General features: G+C 42.8%; 1 protein-coding gene and 1 pseudogene across 3 annotated transcripts; both read right to left on the bottom strand.

The window, feature by feature from the left end:
• Positions 1-50: 50 nt before the first annotated feature.
• LOC106579279 (peroxiredoxin-like 2A) lies at positions 51-2,728 on the bottom strand (annotated as a pseudogene). The gene is made up of 5 exons (XR_001322620.3): positions 2,442-2,728; positions 1,858-1,949; positions 918-1,058; positions 588-752; positions 51-455 (listed from the first exon to the last, which is right to left on the bottom strand). The product of XR_001322620.3 is annotated as a peroxiredoxin-like 2A (transcript).
• A 549-nt stretch (positions 2,729-3,277) lies between these two features.
• On the bottom strand, positions 3,278-14,305 carry dydc2 (DPY30 domain containing 2). 2 transcript variants are annotated; one of them, XM_014159055.3, is made up of 9 exons: positions 14,204-14,305; positions 13,994-14,039; positions 13,747-13,897; positions 13,259-13,390; positions 11,746-11,850; positions 10,778-10,921; positions 10,168-10,311; positions 3,715-3,903; positions 3,278-3,554 (listed from the first exon to the last, which is right to left on the bottom strand). In XM_014159055.3, exons 3-9 carry the CDS (start codon positions 13,891-13,893, stop codon positions 3,525-3,527), a joined length of 891 nt encoding a protein of 296 aa, XP_014014530.1. In that variant the 5' UTR covers positions 13,894-13,897; positions 13,994-14,039; positions 14,204-14,305; the 3' UTR covers positions 3,278-3,524. The 2 variants fall into 2 exon arrangements, with proteins under 2 accessions (XP_014014530.1, XP_014014533.1); XM_014159058.3 differs by lacking the exon at positions 10,778-10,921.

Raw genomic sequence — 14,305 nt, 5'->3', positions numbered from 1 at the left:
TCTGTGTCAAGTCAATCATTAACCTGCCAGAGAAAAGAGATCAGAGGTACTGATGCATAACGAGATCTTTATTGTCAAACAGAGGTCTTTCAGGTAGCCCGCCTGCTGTGTGTCGACCAAATGGGGAGACTTGTGTAAAGCATCAAGTCTGGTCCCTCCACAGAGTTTAGACACAGACCATCATAAACACACTCAGACAACACGGCAACTACACATCAGCAGACAAGCCCCTAAAGATCCCAGAGAGAACATGGCAACTACAAACAAGACTGCATCTACCCACCCCTTCTACCTCCTAAATTGGGTGGAATTTGTCGTTTCAGTTTCTCGCAAAAGGCACATTACTTCTTCTCCAAAGACACAAGTTCAGTTTGTACTTTTCTGGCAGCTTTCAGGACATCCAGAATGTTGACCTTATCCCCGAACTCCATCTCCCTGTGCTCCAGCAGTACACCCTGCAGACGAAAAAGATTTTGGCTTTGGTGGCACCATTTGATTCATTTAGCCAGCATTTCCCTCAAAAACACTTATTTTACTACCCATGCATCAGTGAGACGGCGAAATTAATGTTTCCTGTGAAGACCTACCTGCTGGCCTGCTCCAATGACGAACACCCCACCCAGCACAAAGCCTTCTCCAAACACATTCCCTAAGAAGCCGTTCTTGAAGGCTCGCAGACCATTCATCCACACGCCCAGACGGAGGAACGCCAACAGACCCATCTTACGCTCACGGGGCCCATAGAAACATCTCTGTGACACAAAGCAGAAGGCTTTGGAGTTGCAAAAAATTGGCTCTATTCATTTTACAATAATCATGTCGCATACATAACTAGTTGAGATATGACCAACAATGGCACTCATTGGACAAGAGGATTCATTTTCTGTAAATTAGACCGTGAAACCCAGCCTACGCACCTTTTCATCCATGAAGATCTCCCCATTGAAGTAGGGTCTGAAGTTCTGGATCTCTGTGCCGATGTCCTCCTTCACTACAGCATACAAAGGGACCCCGAGCTCCTCCAGCTGGGGCTTCAGAGAGGACAGCTCAGCGGCCTCCTGGAGGATTACACCACATAAGCCAATTGCCAAATGACACAGGGCCTAGATCAGACCACAGCCTGGCAGAAGAAATAATCATGAAGTAGCCTATAATATTAATGACGTTGAAGCCAAAAGATTTGAATTATGGCCAAGTGTTGATTCTAGTGGGGTTATCACCAGTGGGATTTAAATGGACACCACCTGCGGTGAATACCTGCAGGTGGCAGGTAGCCAGTGGTTAGACCGTTGGGCCAGTAACCGAAAGGTCACTGGGTCAGATACCCAAGCTGACAATGAGCCCTTGAGCAAAGCACTTAACCCTAATTATCTCTAGGGGCTATCATACTACTATGGCTAACCCTGTAAAACACCACATTTCACTGCAGCTATCTGGTGTGTGTGACAAAACAGATTAAGTATCATTTGGGTCAGTGGAATCAACACCACATTGTGTACTTACAACTGTTGAAGTTATCAGGAGTGAAAGATATTAGTGTCTCATATCCCAGCATGCGCTGTTGCAGGTAGATTTTTACAATAGTTTGTTTATAGCCATGTGGCTGCACACATTGACTAACTGATCTTCTACTTAAATAAAAAAATTCTAAACTAAACAAATCTGTTTGATGAAAGCCAAATGCAACGATCATGTCTGTTACTAACAAACATGGTACTTGTACCTCAAATTCACTCAGAACACACCCCGGTAAATACGCAAATACAGATTTACACCTCAATGTGTTACTGTAACATCAAATCAATTCTGTAATAATGCGTTTACAAGCGCAAAGGAAAACAGTGACTCCAACTATACCTCTCTGCACAAAAATCATCCAGGCCGCCTTACTGCCATGATAACAGCTCCAGACTTCTCCCATAAACGTTTGGCCTTCAAAGGCTTACGCTCTAAGTGAGAAACAAGTTGCAAGGTTAAAATTAAGCAAATTCATGTCACGGGTTGCCTGGAAACCCGACATTGTGGGGCAGAACTTAACATTTCGATCAGGACAGTTACCTCAAGAACGCTACCAGACAGAATGTTGAATAAAATGATATTTGAACATACGTGACCGGTTGTCCGTGCAGTTAGTCCTTTTGGCGGTAGGAATGGGAGACAAAGTATCCATAGGAAAGTATAATTAAGTCAACCGCCAACAGGACCAAATGCACTGACAAACCGTAAAGTATGTTAAAAAAAAGGTTTATTAAATATTGCGACTTGTCGAGGTCACGAGAAGAAACTGACATGATTCAAAACGCTAGGGCAAGGCTACTTCAGTTCAGATAGGCTTATGGGGCTTATGGGGATAATTGCAATTGTCACCAATACATTCTGTAACCATCCATTGTACACCAATACGTGAGATAACACATTTAGAAAGTATTTTATAAACATACCTCCTGTCAATGGTTTGAGGTCAGTCTCCTCTAAATGTTTGAGAGTGGCCCTCGATGGCTGCGTCAAAAACAAGTCACTGAAAGAGCGCAAACCAGTAGCGATTAAGGCAACAACTGCGCCCAATGACTGGACCACAACATCCATCGCAAAAGTTGTCTTTGTATCGAAATAGGAAAGGAAAGGAAATTCAACACGAAACAACTTGGACCCTGAACACGCTCAATAATGGAGGCACGCGGTCAACCCTTGGCACAGATTGGCCCCTTATGACTCACACGTTGCAGGCTGGGTTTAAATCCCCGAATAATTAAATCCAGCCCAATCGTTGACCAAACATTGTTTTGATATTTCACAAGTGATTTCGAAAGTACATAGATAAAAGTTATATGAGCTATTCAGTCGCTGTCTCGCCAGCAAAGTGATTGGATTGATGCCGCACAGGCATGGCCAATTACACTGCGTTAAAGATGCGATTAGACAGGCAGCTGAATTCTGATATTTTTGTCACTTATTGGTCATTTGCCCAATCAGATCAGCTCTGAAAAATAACCGACGTGAAAGATCTGATGTAATTGGTCAAAATACCAATTAGTGGAACAATTTCAGAATTGGGCTGCCTGTTTAAATGCAGCCTCAGAGTGGCGCTATCACCATCAACCATGTGGCACATCCATCTGTAGCGTTCAAAGAGCACATGATAAGCTGATCATATCTAAAGTGTCCTCCTGCCTACTGTCATGGTTTTTCTAACTACAAGAACCAGAAAAAGAATCACCACATCAATTAAACATTTGACTGCTTAAAAAATGGCATTCATAATAAATACAATTGGATGCACAACTTTACACAAATTTATTCAAAGCAAACTGAATAGAGATTGTTAAATTGACATATTACACAAGTTGAGATATATCTCCATCTTGGAGACATGCATTTCATTAGGCGTCAGTCGAGCTTCTCTACTGATTTATAAGATGTAGAATGTTATAACATATAGATATTTAGGCTATCATTGCATTTGAACTAACTAATGACTAAAATGTCTTTGTGCAGATAATGTAGGAAAATTATCATTCCACATCTTAGTTGTCCTCTTCTTCCTCCTCTTCCTCCTGAAAAAAAGAACCAGGTTTAGGTGGAACTGATACACTGTTTAAACCTGTTTTCCTTAGTCATTCACTCTTGAGAATGTCTTCTTATATGTTATGCATGCTATCATTGTAGTTGAACAGTGTAAATGTCTCTCGAAACAAAAGCCTTCTCCGTGTTAACCTTCTCCTTGGCTTGGTCATCAAGAGTTGTATGTTCAAGTGCCCCCTGTGACATCTCCGCTCCCTCCTCCACTCCCGCCTCCACTCCCTCCTCAGATTGCATCACATCGGGTCTGACATCATCACTCTCTGAGGCTGCCCCTTCTTGTGTGCGATCAACAGTGTCACTTGGGACAGGGTTATCGGTCTCCTATGTTGAGTTTGTCAGAGGGAAACTGGTTGAGTAATAAAACATGTTTTAAACCTGCCTCTGACGTCACATGCAATATCGCCTTCTCCTCTGATATCCTGATCCCTGTCTGTTAACTCTTGGTTGACTGAACACCTCACAACACCTTCCTCCTTCAGACTTGACTCCTCATTCTGTCTTGTCTAGACATACAGTATCAGTCAAAAGTTTAGACACACCTACTCATTCCAGGGTTTTTCTTTATTTTCACTATGTTCTACATCAAAACTATGAAATAACACATATGGAATCATGTAGTAACCAAAAAAGTGTTTAACAAATCAAAATATATTTTATATGAGATTCTTCAAAGTAGCCACCCTTTGCCTTGATGACAGCTTTGCACAATAGGTATTCTCTCAACCAGCTTCATGAGGTAGTCACCTAGAATGCATTTCAATTAACAGGTGTGCCTTGTTAAAGGTTAATTTGTGGAATTTCTTTCCTTCTTAATGCGTTTGAGCCAATCAATTGAGTTGTGACAAGGTAGGGGTGGTATACAGAAGATAGCACTATTTCAAATCAAATAAATTGTATAAGTCACATGCGTCGAATACAACAGGTGTAGATCTTACAGTGAAATGCTTACTTACGAGCCCCTAACTAACAGTGCAGTTTCAAAAAATACGGATAAGAATAAGAGAAAAGTAACAAGTAATTAAAGAGCAGCAGTAAAAAAAATATATATATATATATATAGAGGGGGGGTGCCGGTACATAGTTAATGTGCGGGGGCACCGGTTAGTTGAGGTAGTATGTACATGTAGGTAGAGTTAATTAAAGTGACTATACACAGAGAGTGGCAGTGGTGTGGAGAGGGGGGAAATGCAAATAGTCTGGTTAGCCTTTTGACTAGATGTTCAGGAGTCTTACGGCTTAGGGGTAGAAGCTGTTTCGAAGCGTCTTGAACCTAGACTTGGCGCTCCGGTACAGCTTGCCGTGCGGTAGCAGAGAGAACAGTCTAGGACTAGGGTTGCTGGAGTCTTTGACAATTTTCAGGGCCTTCCTCTGACACCGCCTGGTATAGAGGTCCTGCATGGCAGGAAGCTTGGCCGCAGTGATGTACTGGGTCGTTCGCATTACCCTCTGTAGTGCGTTGTGGTCGGAGGCCGAGCAGTTGCCATACCAGGCAGTGATGCAACCAGTCAGGATACTCTCGATGGTGCAGCTGTAGAACCTTTTGATGATCTGAGGACCAATGCCAAATCTTTTCAATCTCCTGAGGGGGAATAGGTTTTGTCGTGCCCGCTTCACGACTGTCATGGTGTGCTTGGAACATGTTAGTTTGTTGATGTGGACACCAAGGAACTTGAAGCTCTCAACCTACTCCACTGCAGCCCCGTCGTTGAGAATGGAGGTGTGCTCAGTCCTCTTTTTCCTATAGTCCACAATCATCTCCTTTGTCTTGATCACGTTGAGGGAGAGGTTGTTGTCCTGGCACCACACGGCCAGGTCTCTGACCTCCTCCCTATAGGCTGTCTCGTTGTTGTCGGTGATCAGGCCTACTGCTGTGTCATCGGCAAATTTAATGATGGTGTTGGAGTCGTGCCTGGCCGTGCAGTCATGAGTGAACAGGGAGTACAGGGGGGGGGGGGGGCTGAGCACGCACCCCCTGTGTTGAGGATCAGCGTGGCGGATGTGTTGTTACCTACCCTTACCACCTGGGGCGGCCGTCAGGAAGTCCAGGATCCAGTTGCAGAGGGAGGTGTTTAGTCCCAGGGTCCTTAGCTTATTGATGAGCTTTGAGGGCACTATGGTGTTGAACGCTGAGCTGTAGTCAATGAATAGCATTCTCGCATAGGTGTTCATTCTGTCCAGGTGGGAAAGGGCAGTGTGGAGTGCAATAGAGACGGCATCATCTGTGGATCTGTTGGGGCGGTATGCAAATTTGGGTGGGTCTAGGGTTTCTGGGATAATGGTGTTGATGTGAGCCATAACCAGCCTTTCAAAGCACTTCATGGCTACAGACGTGAGTGCTACGGGTCGGTAGTCATTTAGGCAGGTTACCTTAGTGTTCTTGGGCACAGGCACTATGGTGGTCTGCTTAAAACATGTTGGTATTACGGACTCAGACAGGGAGAGGCTGAAAATGTCAGTATTTTTGTATTTGTATTTATTATGGATCCCCATTAGCTGCTGCCAAAGCAGCAGCTACTCTTCCTGGGGTGCAGCAAAATTAAGGCAGTTTACACAATTTTAAGACATTACAATACATTAACAGATTTCACAACACACTGTGTGTCCTCAGGCCCCTACTCCACCACTACCAATTATCTACATTACTAAATCCATGTGAATGTATAGTGTGTGTGTGTGTGTATGGTGGTCTGCTTAAAACATCTTGGTATTACAGACTTGGACAGGGAGAGGTTGAAAATGTCAGTGAAGACACTCGCTAGTTGGTCAGCGCATGCTCGCAGTACACGTCCTGGTAATCCATCTGGCCCTGCAGCCTTGTGAATGTTGACCTGTCTAAAGGTCTTACTCACATCGGCTGCGGAGAGCGTGATCACACAATCTTCGGGTACAGCTGGTGTTCTCATGCATGTTTCAGTGTGATTTGTCTCGAAGCGAGCATAGAAGTAGTTTAGCTCGTCCGGCAGGCTCGTGTCACTGGGCAGCTCTCGGCTGTGCTTCCCTTTGTAGTCTGTAATGGTTTGCGGGCCCTGCCACATCCGACGAGCGTCAGAGCCGGTGTAGTAAGACTTGATCTTAGTCCTGTATTGACGCTTTGCCTGTTTGATGGTTCATCGGAAGGTATAGCAGGATATCTTATAAGCTTCCGGGTTAGAGTCCCGCTCCTTGAAAGCGGCAGCTCTAGCCTTCAGCTCAGTGCGGATGCTGCCTGTAATCCATGGCTTCTGGTTGGGGTATGTACGTACGGTCACTGTGGGGACGACATCATTGATGCACTTATTGATAAAGCCAATGACAGATGTGGTGTACTCCTCAATGCCATCGGAGGTATCCTGGAACATATTCCAGTCTGTGCGCCGTCCTGAGCTAGCTCTGCTTCTCTGACCCTTGATCTAGTCACTGGTGCTTCCTGCTTTAATTTTAGCTTGTAAGCAGTAATCAGGAGGATGGAATTATGGTCAGATTTGCCAAATGGAGGGCAAGGAAGAGCTTTGTATGCATATCTGTGTGTGGAGTATAGATGGTCCATAGTTCTTTTCCCTCTGGTTGCACATTTAACATGCTGATAGAAATTTGGTTAAACTGATTGAAGTTTCCCTGCATTAAAGTCCCCGGCTACTAGGAGCGCCGCCTCTGGGTGAGCGTTTTCTTGTTTGCTTATGGCGGAATACAGCTCATTCAATGCTATCTTAGTGCCAGCCTCTGACTGTGGTGGTATGTAAACAGCTACAAAGAATATAGATGAAAACTATCTCGGTAGGTAGTTGTCTGCAGCTTATCTTGAGAAACTCTACCTCAGGCGAGCAATAGCTCGAGACTTCCTTAGATATCGTGCACCAGCTGTTGTTTACAAAAATACATAGACCGCCGCCCCTTGTCTTACCAGACGCTGCTGTTCTATCCTGCCGGTACATCGTTTAACCAGCCAGCTGTATGTGGATATTGTCGTCGTTCAGCCACAACTCCGTGAAGCATAAGATGTTACAGTTTTTAATGTCCTGTTGGTAGTTTAATCTTCCCAATAACTCATCCATTTTATTGTCCAAAGATTGTATGTTTGCTAGCAGAATTATGGGGAGTGGGGGTTTATTCGATCGCCTCGGACTTCTAAGGCAGCCCGTTCTCCGGCCTCTCTTTCTCCGCCTCCTCTTCATGCAGATCACTGGGGTCGGGTGCCTGTTCCCGAAGGGAGCTGTATATCCTCCACCTCGGCCTCGTCAGAGCCGTGAAAGAAGAAAAAGGATTCTGCTAGTCCATGATGAGTAATCGCAGTCCTGATGTCTAGAAGTAATTTTCGGTCATAAGAGATGGTAGCAGCAACATTATGGCAATAAATAGTAAAAAAATAAGTTAAAAACAACGCAGATAAACAAACCAAAAAACACAATCGGTTGGGGGCACGTAAAACGTCTGCCTTCTGCTCCGGCGCCATCTTACATGATGTAAAAGTCTGTTACTTGAACTCTGTAAAAGACCAAGTCCATATTATGGCAAGAACAGCTCAAATAAGCAAAGAGGAACGACAGTCCATCATTACTTTAAGACATGAAGGTCAGTCAATACGGAACATTTCAAGAACTTAGAACATTTCTTCATGTGCAGTCGCAAAAACCATCAAGCTCTATGATGAAACTGGCTCTCATGAGGACCGCCACAGGAAAGGAAGACCCAGGCTGCATTTCAAAATCATAAAAGACACACCCTTGTCCACTTACCCTTGCCTTATGCCCTTGGGGGAATCCCCGCGGACATATTTGTCGCCGGTCCAAATGATTAGCCAAGCAAGGGAAATTTGCAACGTAAGCCCCTCAGCCCTTGTTTTTAATGGAGTTTGCGAGTGTACAATTATGTTCACTTCGGTGCCTGAAACGCCCCATAATTCAATATGCGATGTTTGTACACCCGCTAAGAAAGGTCAGCCAAAACTTAAAACCTTAACGTTAATATGGAGTCAACATACAAGTGTAAGTAAAAACGAATGTAAATAAGTTAGAAATTGTGCTACTAATGCACAAACACGTCTCGTAAAAGTAATGATGTTTTTGTTTGGTTAGCTTTGGGAAATTAATTTGCTAGCTATCATACAGTAGGCATATATTAATAATGATATAGTTAATATAAGTAGACATGCAATCATAATTGACTGAAGCGCATATAAAGCACCCACAAGCTGGCTGAAAGCACAATCATCGCGGGATGAACGATTGACAAGGGCGGTCCATTTCAAATTCATTCCTTCCTCCCTTGCCCCTTGCCCTGCAAGTGTATACTCGTCAGACGTCATGATACGTCATCAGAAGTATCCACCTAATTTGAGGGCTGAGGGGATAGGGTGTGTCTTTTAAGTGTTTGAAATGCAGCCCCAGAGTTACCTCTGCTGCAGAGGATAAGTTCATTAGAGTTTCCAGCCTCAGAAATTGCAGGCCAAATAAATGCTTCACAGAGTTCAAGTAACAGACACATCTCAACATCAACTGTTCAGAGGAGACTGAGTGAATCAGGCCTTCGTGGTTGAATTGCTGCAAAAAAAACACTACTAAAGGACACCAATAAGAAGAGACTTGCTTGGGCCAAGAAACACGAGCAATGGACATTAGAAATCTGTCCTTTGGTCTGATGAGTCCAAATTTGAGATTTTTGGTTCCAACCGCCATGTCTTTGTGAGACGCAGAGTAGGTGAACGGGTGTTCTCTGCATGTGTGGTTCCAACCATGAGGCATGGAGGAGGAGGTGTGATGTGTGGGGGTGCTTTGCTGGTGAAACTGTCAGTGATTTATTTAGAATTCAAGGCACACTTAAACAGCATGCCAGCACAACAACAGCACAGCGTTATGCAGCGATACGCCATCCCATCTGGTTTTGGACTTAGTGGGACTATAATTTATTTTTCAATAGTATAACGACCCAACACACCTCCAGGCTGTGTAAGGGCTATTTGACAAATAAGGAGCGTGACGGAGTCCTGCATCAGATGACCTGGCCTCTACAGTCAACCGACCTCAACCCAATTGAGATGGTTTGGGAGGAGTTAGACCGCAGAGTGAAGGAAAAGCAGCCGACAAGTGCTCAGCATATGTCGGAACTCCTTCAAGACTGTTGGAAAAGTATTCCAGGTGAAGCTGGTTGGGAGAACGCCAAGAGTGTGCAAAGCTGTCATCAAGGCAAAGGGTGGCTACTTTGAAGAATCTCAAATATAACATATATTTTGATTTGTTTAACACTTTTTTGGTTACTACCTGATTCCATATGTGTTATTTCATAGTTGTGATGTCTTCACTATTATTCTACAATATAATTTTTTTGGTAAAATGTAAAGAAAAACCCTTGAATGAGTAGGTGTCCAAACTTTTGACTGGTACTGTATTTTCTTTTCTTCTCTGGCACTCATTTCACCATGATCTTTCCTCTCTCTTCTCCTGGTTTGTCATCCCTTTATTTTGTCTTTCCTTCCCTGAATGAATATTATTTTGTCAATTGCTAGGTCTTTGGGTAAAAACAGATGGTAGACATCCTCAGCATATCTCTAAAAATACAAATACATAATCAACCATTTTAATCTGTCTTGGGTGTGTCACATGAAGCCGTCACCTTCTCTTGGTCCTGATGTTCCTGTCCCTCCTCAGACATAGTCTCATCTGGTTTGACATCATCATTCTCTGGTCCTGAGGTTGGCTCTACTTGTGTAGAATCAGCAGGTTCACTAGTTTCAGGTTTATCAGGTTCATCAGTCACCTGTTGAAAATGTTTTTGGAAAAAAATGACTGGGTTCAGTTCACTGAATGTACTTATTCTCTCTCGTCTTCTGGTGTTGTTCGATAATAGTGTGACTGTCTGGCTAAAAATGTCCTCACTGCATCTCAAAAGGAAGATATTTTTTCGGGTTGATTATTCAGCTTTCCTGCTTCTTTTATTCTTGCTCCTACTATCTTTTCATTCATTCAGTCCTGAAATCAACATTGGCTGTCTCTTTCAGTCCTGAAAACAACATTGACTGTCTCGCAAGACACAATGACTTGTCTTCTTTTCAGTAATCTATGATCTTTACTGTGCACTTGTCCACTGTATCCCTTCTGTCTTGTCTAGACATTCCTCCCTCTCTTGTCTGGCACACATTTATCCATGTTCTTTCCTATCTCTTTTTCTAGTTTGTTATTTCTCATGTCCGTCGTTTCAGTCTTTTTTTGGTATAAGCCATCACCTTTTTTTGGTCTTGATGAAGAGGTTTGTGTTTGTCTTGTGGATCCTCAGTTTGTCCCCCCTCATCATTCTCTTGTGCTGAGGTTGACTCTACCTCTATTTGTGTAGATTCATCAGGTTCACTGGTTTCAGGTTGATCAGTCACCTGGTGACCAGTTTGTGAGACAAAACAATATTAGAATCATTGCAGCCATTCATCCACATTTATAGATTTCTAGTCCTCCTGCTCTCAGCTCTAGCCTGCACGTCTAGCCTTTCTGAATCAAATGTCTTGACCTCAGGGAGAGGGCAAGCCATGCAAAGAATGTGCAGAAGCAGTCATCATCAGCCAATGGACAGAACCGGAAAAGCCCTCGGATGATATAGGGGTGCGAAAGAAATGGTGACCTAGAGAGGATAGTATAGCAACCACCAAAGGCACACAGATTTTAGCAGAGTATTCTTGAGCTCTGGGATGGATGTCACCCCCTGTTTGGTGTTATCTTTGTCTTGAACTTCTTCAGTGACCTGCTCATTTTCAGAGGTGGAGGTGGAGGTGGTGGATACTTCTGATTTCAACGGCTCATTCTCCATGACACCTGGTGATATGACCCTGGTGGTCTGACTCTGACCAGACCCTGTAGGGTGCTCTTGAAATATCTGATGATGTGTTGATGAGATTAAACCCTGGACGATAAAATTCTCAACTCTCTCTCCAGCGGCTGTTCCTAATCTATACTTCAAAATGCAGTTGAAGCTCTCTTGTGAACATCTAGTCAAAACATGGACATTCTAAGCAAATATTACTAATTTGGTTAGTTTCCTTGCCATTTACCAGTTAAATCTAATGTAAGACTACCAACATTTATAAGACATCACAGATTCCCTGATATTAAGCATACACAAAAACATTTTTGTTGTTGAAAACAACGCATGAAAACGTTATATCTGAGGAACTGAGGAAGTCTTAAAATTCTACAAAAACCATACCCCATCATCGCCCTCCTCCACTGCAGCAAGCGTTGGAGGGTTTAATTTCTTGGGCCTTTCTGAAACTGGAGCTGGCGGAGGCGTCGCAGGAATTTCCTCAACTTCCTGAAAAGATAACAACACAATTTCAACCCACATGGGCTTTAAATCGTACACACAAACACACACACAGGGCCGTTCCTTGCCGTGCTGCCGCCCTAGGTGAGACCCAAAAATGGCGTCCCCTGCAAAACTAGAATAGTCCCAGTAAGCAAAATTACATTGAAAAGACATCTACAATACAGATTTTCCAGACGTTGAAGTTAGGTTCAATTTAGGTTTTGAATAACAGGTGAAAATGTATTTTCCGTATGTTTAAAATACATATTTCCCAGGACGTTGAAAAGGCATATTTTCTGGATGTTGAAAGATACGAATTTTCCAGACGTTGAAATCTGTTTCATTTTTGGTTCTGAATGAAAGTTGAAAATACTTATTTTCCAGATGTTGAAAATATGTATTTTCCAGATGTTGAAATCAGGCAAATGTTTCATTCTGAATGAAAGTTGAAAATAAGTAATTTATAAACTATGTTTGGGCCAAATCAAGGCTGGTCCAGACCACACCAAATCTGAGCCAAACTATGATTGGTTCAGATTTGGTCCGGACCGGACCAAAAACCAATGTCTGTGGATGTGGAAATCAAGACCAGTCTGGACTGTACGAAAAAAAAGACGTCGAAAAGGCGTCGGTCCGTGCTTACTGAGGTAGCCTACAGTGTTGCCTGAAATTGAATTTTATTAATTTTATGCCTATCTTTGAGGTAAGCCTACCATTTGTAAAACAGGCTGTAGCATTGGCTTTATTAGTCCTGATTCCTGTGACTAATGAATTTGGATATTTAATCTCTGAATATCAGCTATCCAACTTTATCAGGAGTTATCGTGAGCCTATTTGCAATGTGTTTACACAGTGGGAAATGCAGAAGTATTTTATTTTTCCCTATGATCAGCTTTTCAAAAATGTACGGATACAAACTTGAAACCACTGATCATGACAATGGGGTGAAACTCCTGGACAACAACAATATTGTCCATTTTACTTTGACCTGTCCTGTTTTTAGGATATGTTGTTTGTTAACATGACAGCACATTTTGTATTTGATTTATCATCATTTAGGTTAGGCTATTTGATCGGAGAAACCTGCATGATGTAAAAAGTGTCCGTCTCATTACATTGTCATACATTTTATCTCCAGCCTGTGGGCACTGCTTATCAGGGCGGCATCAGCACTCACCTAAAAAGCCCATATGCCACTGGTTTCGAGAAATTGTCATTGTCTTTGGGCAGAATTATGTGAGGTTTTATGTGGAGGTGCGTCTTGGTTAAGCTCAGAAAATGCTGCCCTCGTCAATCTGCCGACGTAGCCTGCCACCTAATTCTGACTAATGAACGGGCCGGCTGTGCGCACACACACACACACACACACACACACACACACACACACACACACACACACACACACAATAAATACTTTTGTTTCTTTGGGTTCTTCTGGGACTTCCCCTGTGATTTTATATTCTTCCTCCTTCATCTGCCTCATGTGCACTGCCTCATCTATGGCTCTCTGCTGCTCCTGCTCCAGTTGCTGCTGGAGGGCCTTTTTCTGCAATGATCAGAGATATTCCAATAACATAACAATACTGGCTTAATAATTGTATAATCAAGCGTTTTTATAGTCCCGTTATCTACCAACATTGAATGACAGTATAGGCTCAGAAAGGTATACATTGACGTAGTTAATCAAATCAAATTGTATTTGTCACATGCTCCGAATACAACAGGTGTAGACCTTACCATGAAATGCTTACTTACTAGCCCTTAACCAACAATGCAGTTTTAAGAAAAAGATTTACTAAATAAACTAATGCTTACCAAAGAGCACGTCTGGATGAGATTGTCTAGACAACATTTGGGTATAGGCTACCCCATAATGGCAATAGTCTGAACATCACTACTCACTTTCTCCTCATTGTCCATGTTTTCTTTATACTTGTAAATCCACTGTGCAAGAAATTCGATCGGGTCCATGGGGCGAAGCTCGGCCACCTCGGCTAATCCTTCTATGAGACATTTTCCCATACCCCTTTTCAAGTATTCTGAATCCATTTTCCTGTATGCAAGAAAATGCCATAATGTATGAACACAGTAGCTACAAATGTTAGCTAAGACAACAGGGGTACAAAATATGTTCTACTTAATTTTTTACCTTTAGCTCAGGCGTTATTGTTGCGTCGTTACGCTAGCTATCAAACCTATGAACAATAAAACAAGGTTTTCAGTGTAAAACCTTCCTATTTGTTTGTAAATACTTTGTAAACAAAATGTGTCGACACAAAATAGCATTGTTACTTTAATGTTACTATTTTATAATAGGATAAACTGACTCCAAATAGAATTGTTTTGAAACCAGACCCACCTGTCTTTTTCGTTCAGAGCGTCCGGATATGTATTTTATCTCCATGGTAACGGTGCTACTTCATACATCTTTCCTCCAATGTTGTTGAGAAGGTTCCGTTTT

Source organism: Salmo salar, chromosome 19, assembly GCF_965601325.2.
Source record: "Salmo salar chromosome 19, fSalSal1, whole genome shotgun sequence".
Classification (NCBI taxonomy): Eukaryota; Metazoa; Chordata; class Actinopteri; order Salmoniformes; family Salmonidae; genus Salmo; species Salmo salar.
This window is presented reverse-complemented; position numbering and strand designations above follow the sequence as displayed.

What these genes read in the sequence shown, in the direction of transcription:
- dydc2 (XM_014159055.3), bottom strand. Translation starts at nt 13,893, where the DNA reads ATGGATTCAGAATACTTGAAAAGGGGTATGGGAAAATGTCTCATAGAA. An exon ending in AAGAACCCAAAGAAACAAAA is followed by an intron (nt 11,851 to 13,258) that starts GTATTTATTGTG and finishes TTATCTTTTCAG; the next exon opens with GAAGTTGAGGAAATTCCTGC. An exon ending in AACATCAGGACCAAGAGAAG is followed by an intron (nt 3,904 to 10,167) that starts GTGACGGCTTCA and finishes AACTCAACATAG; the next exon opens with GAGACCGATAACCCTGTCCC.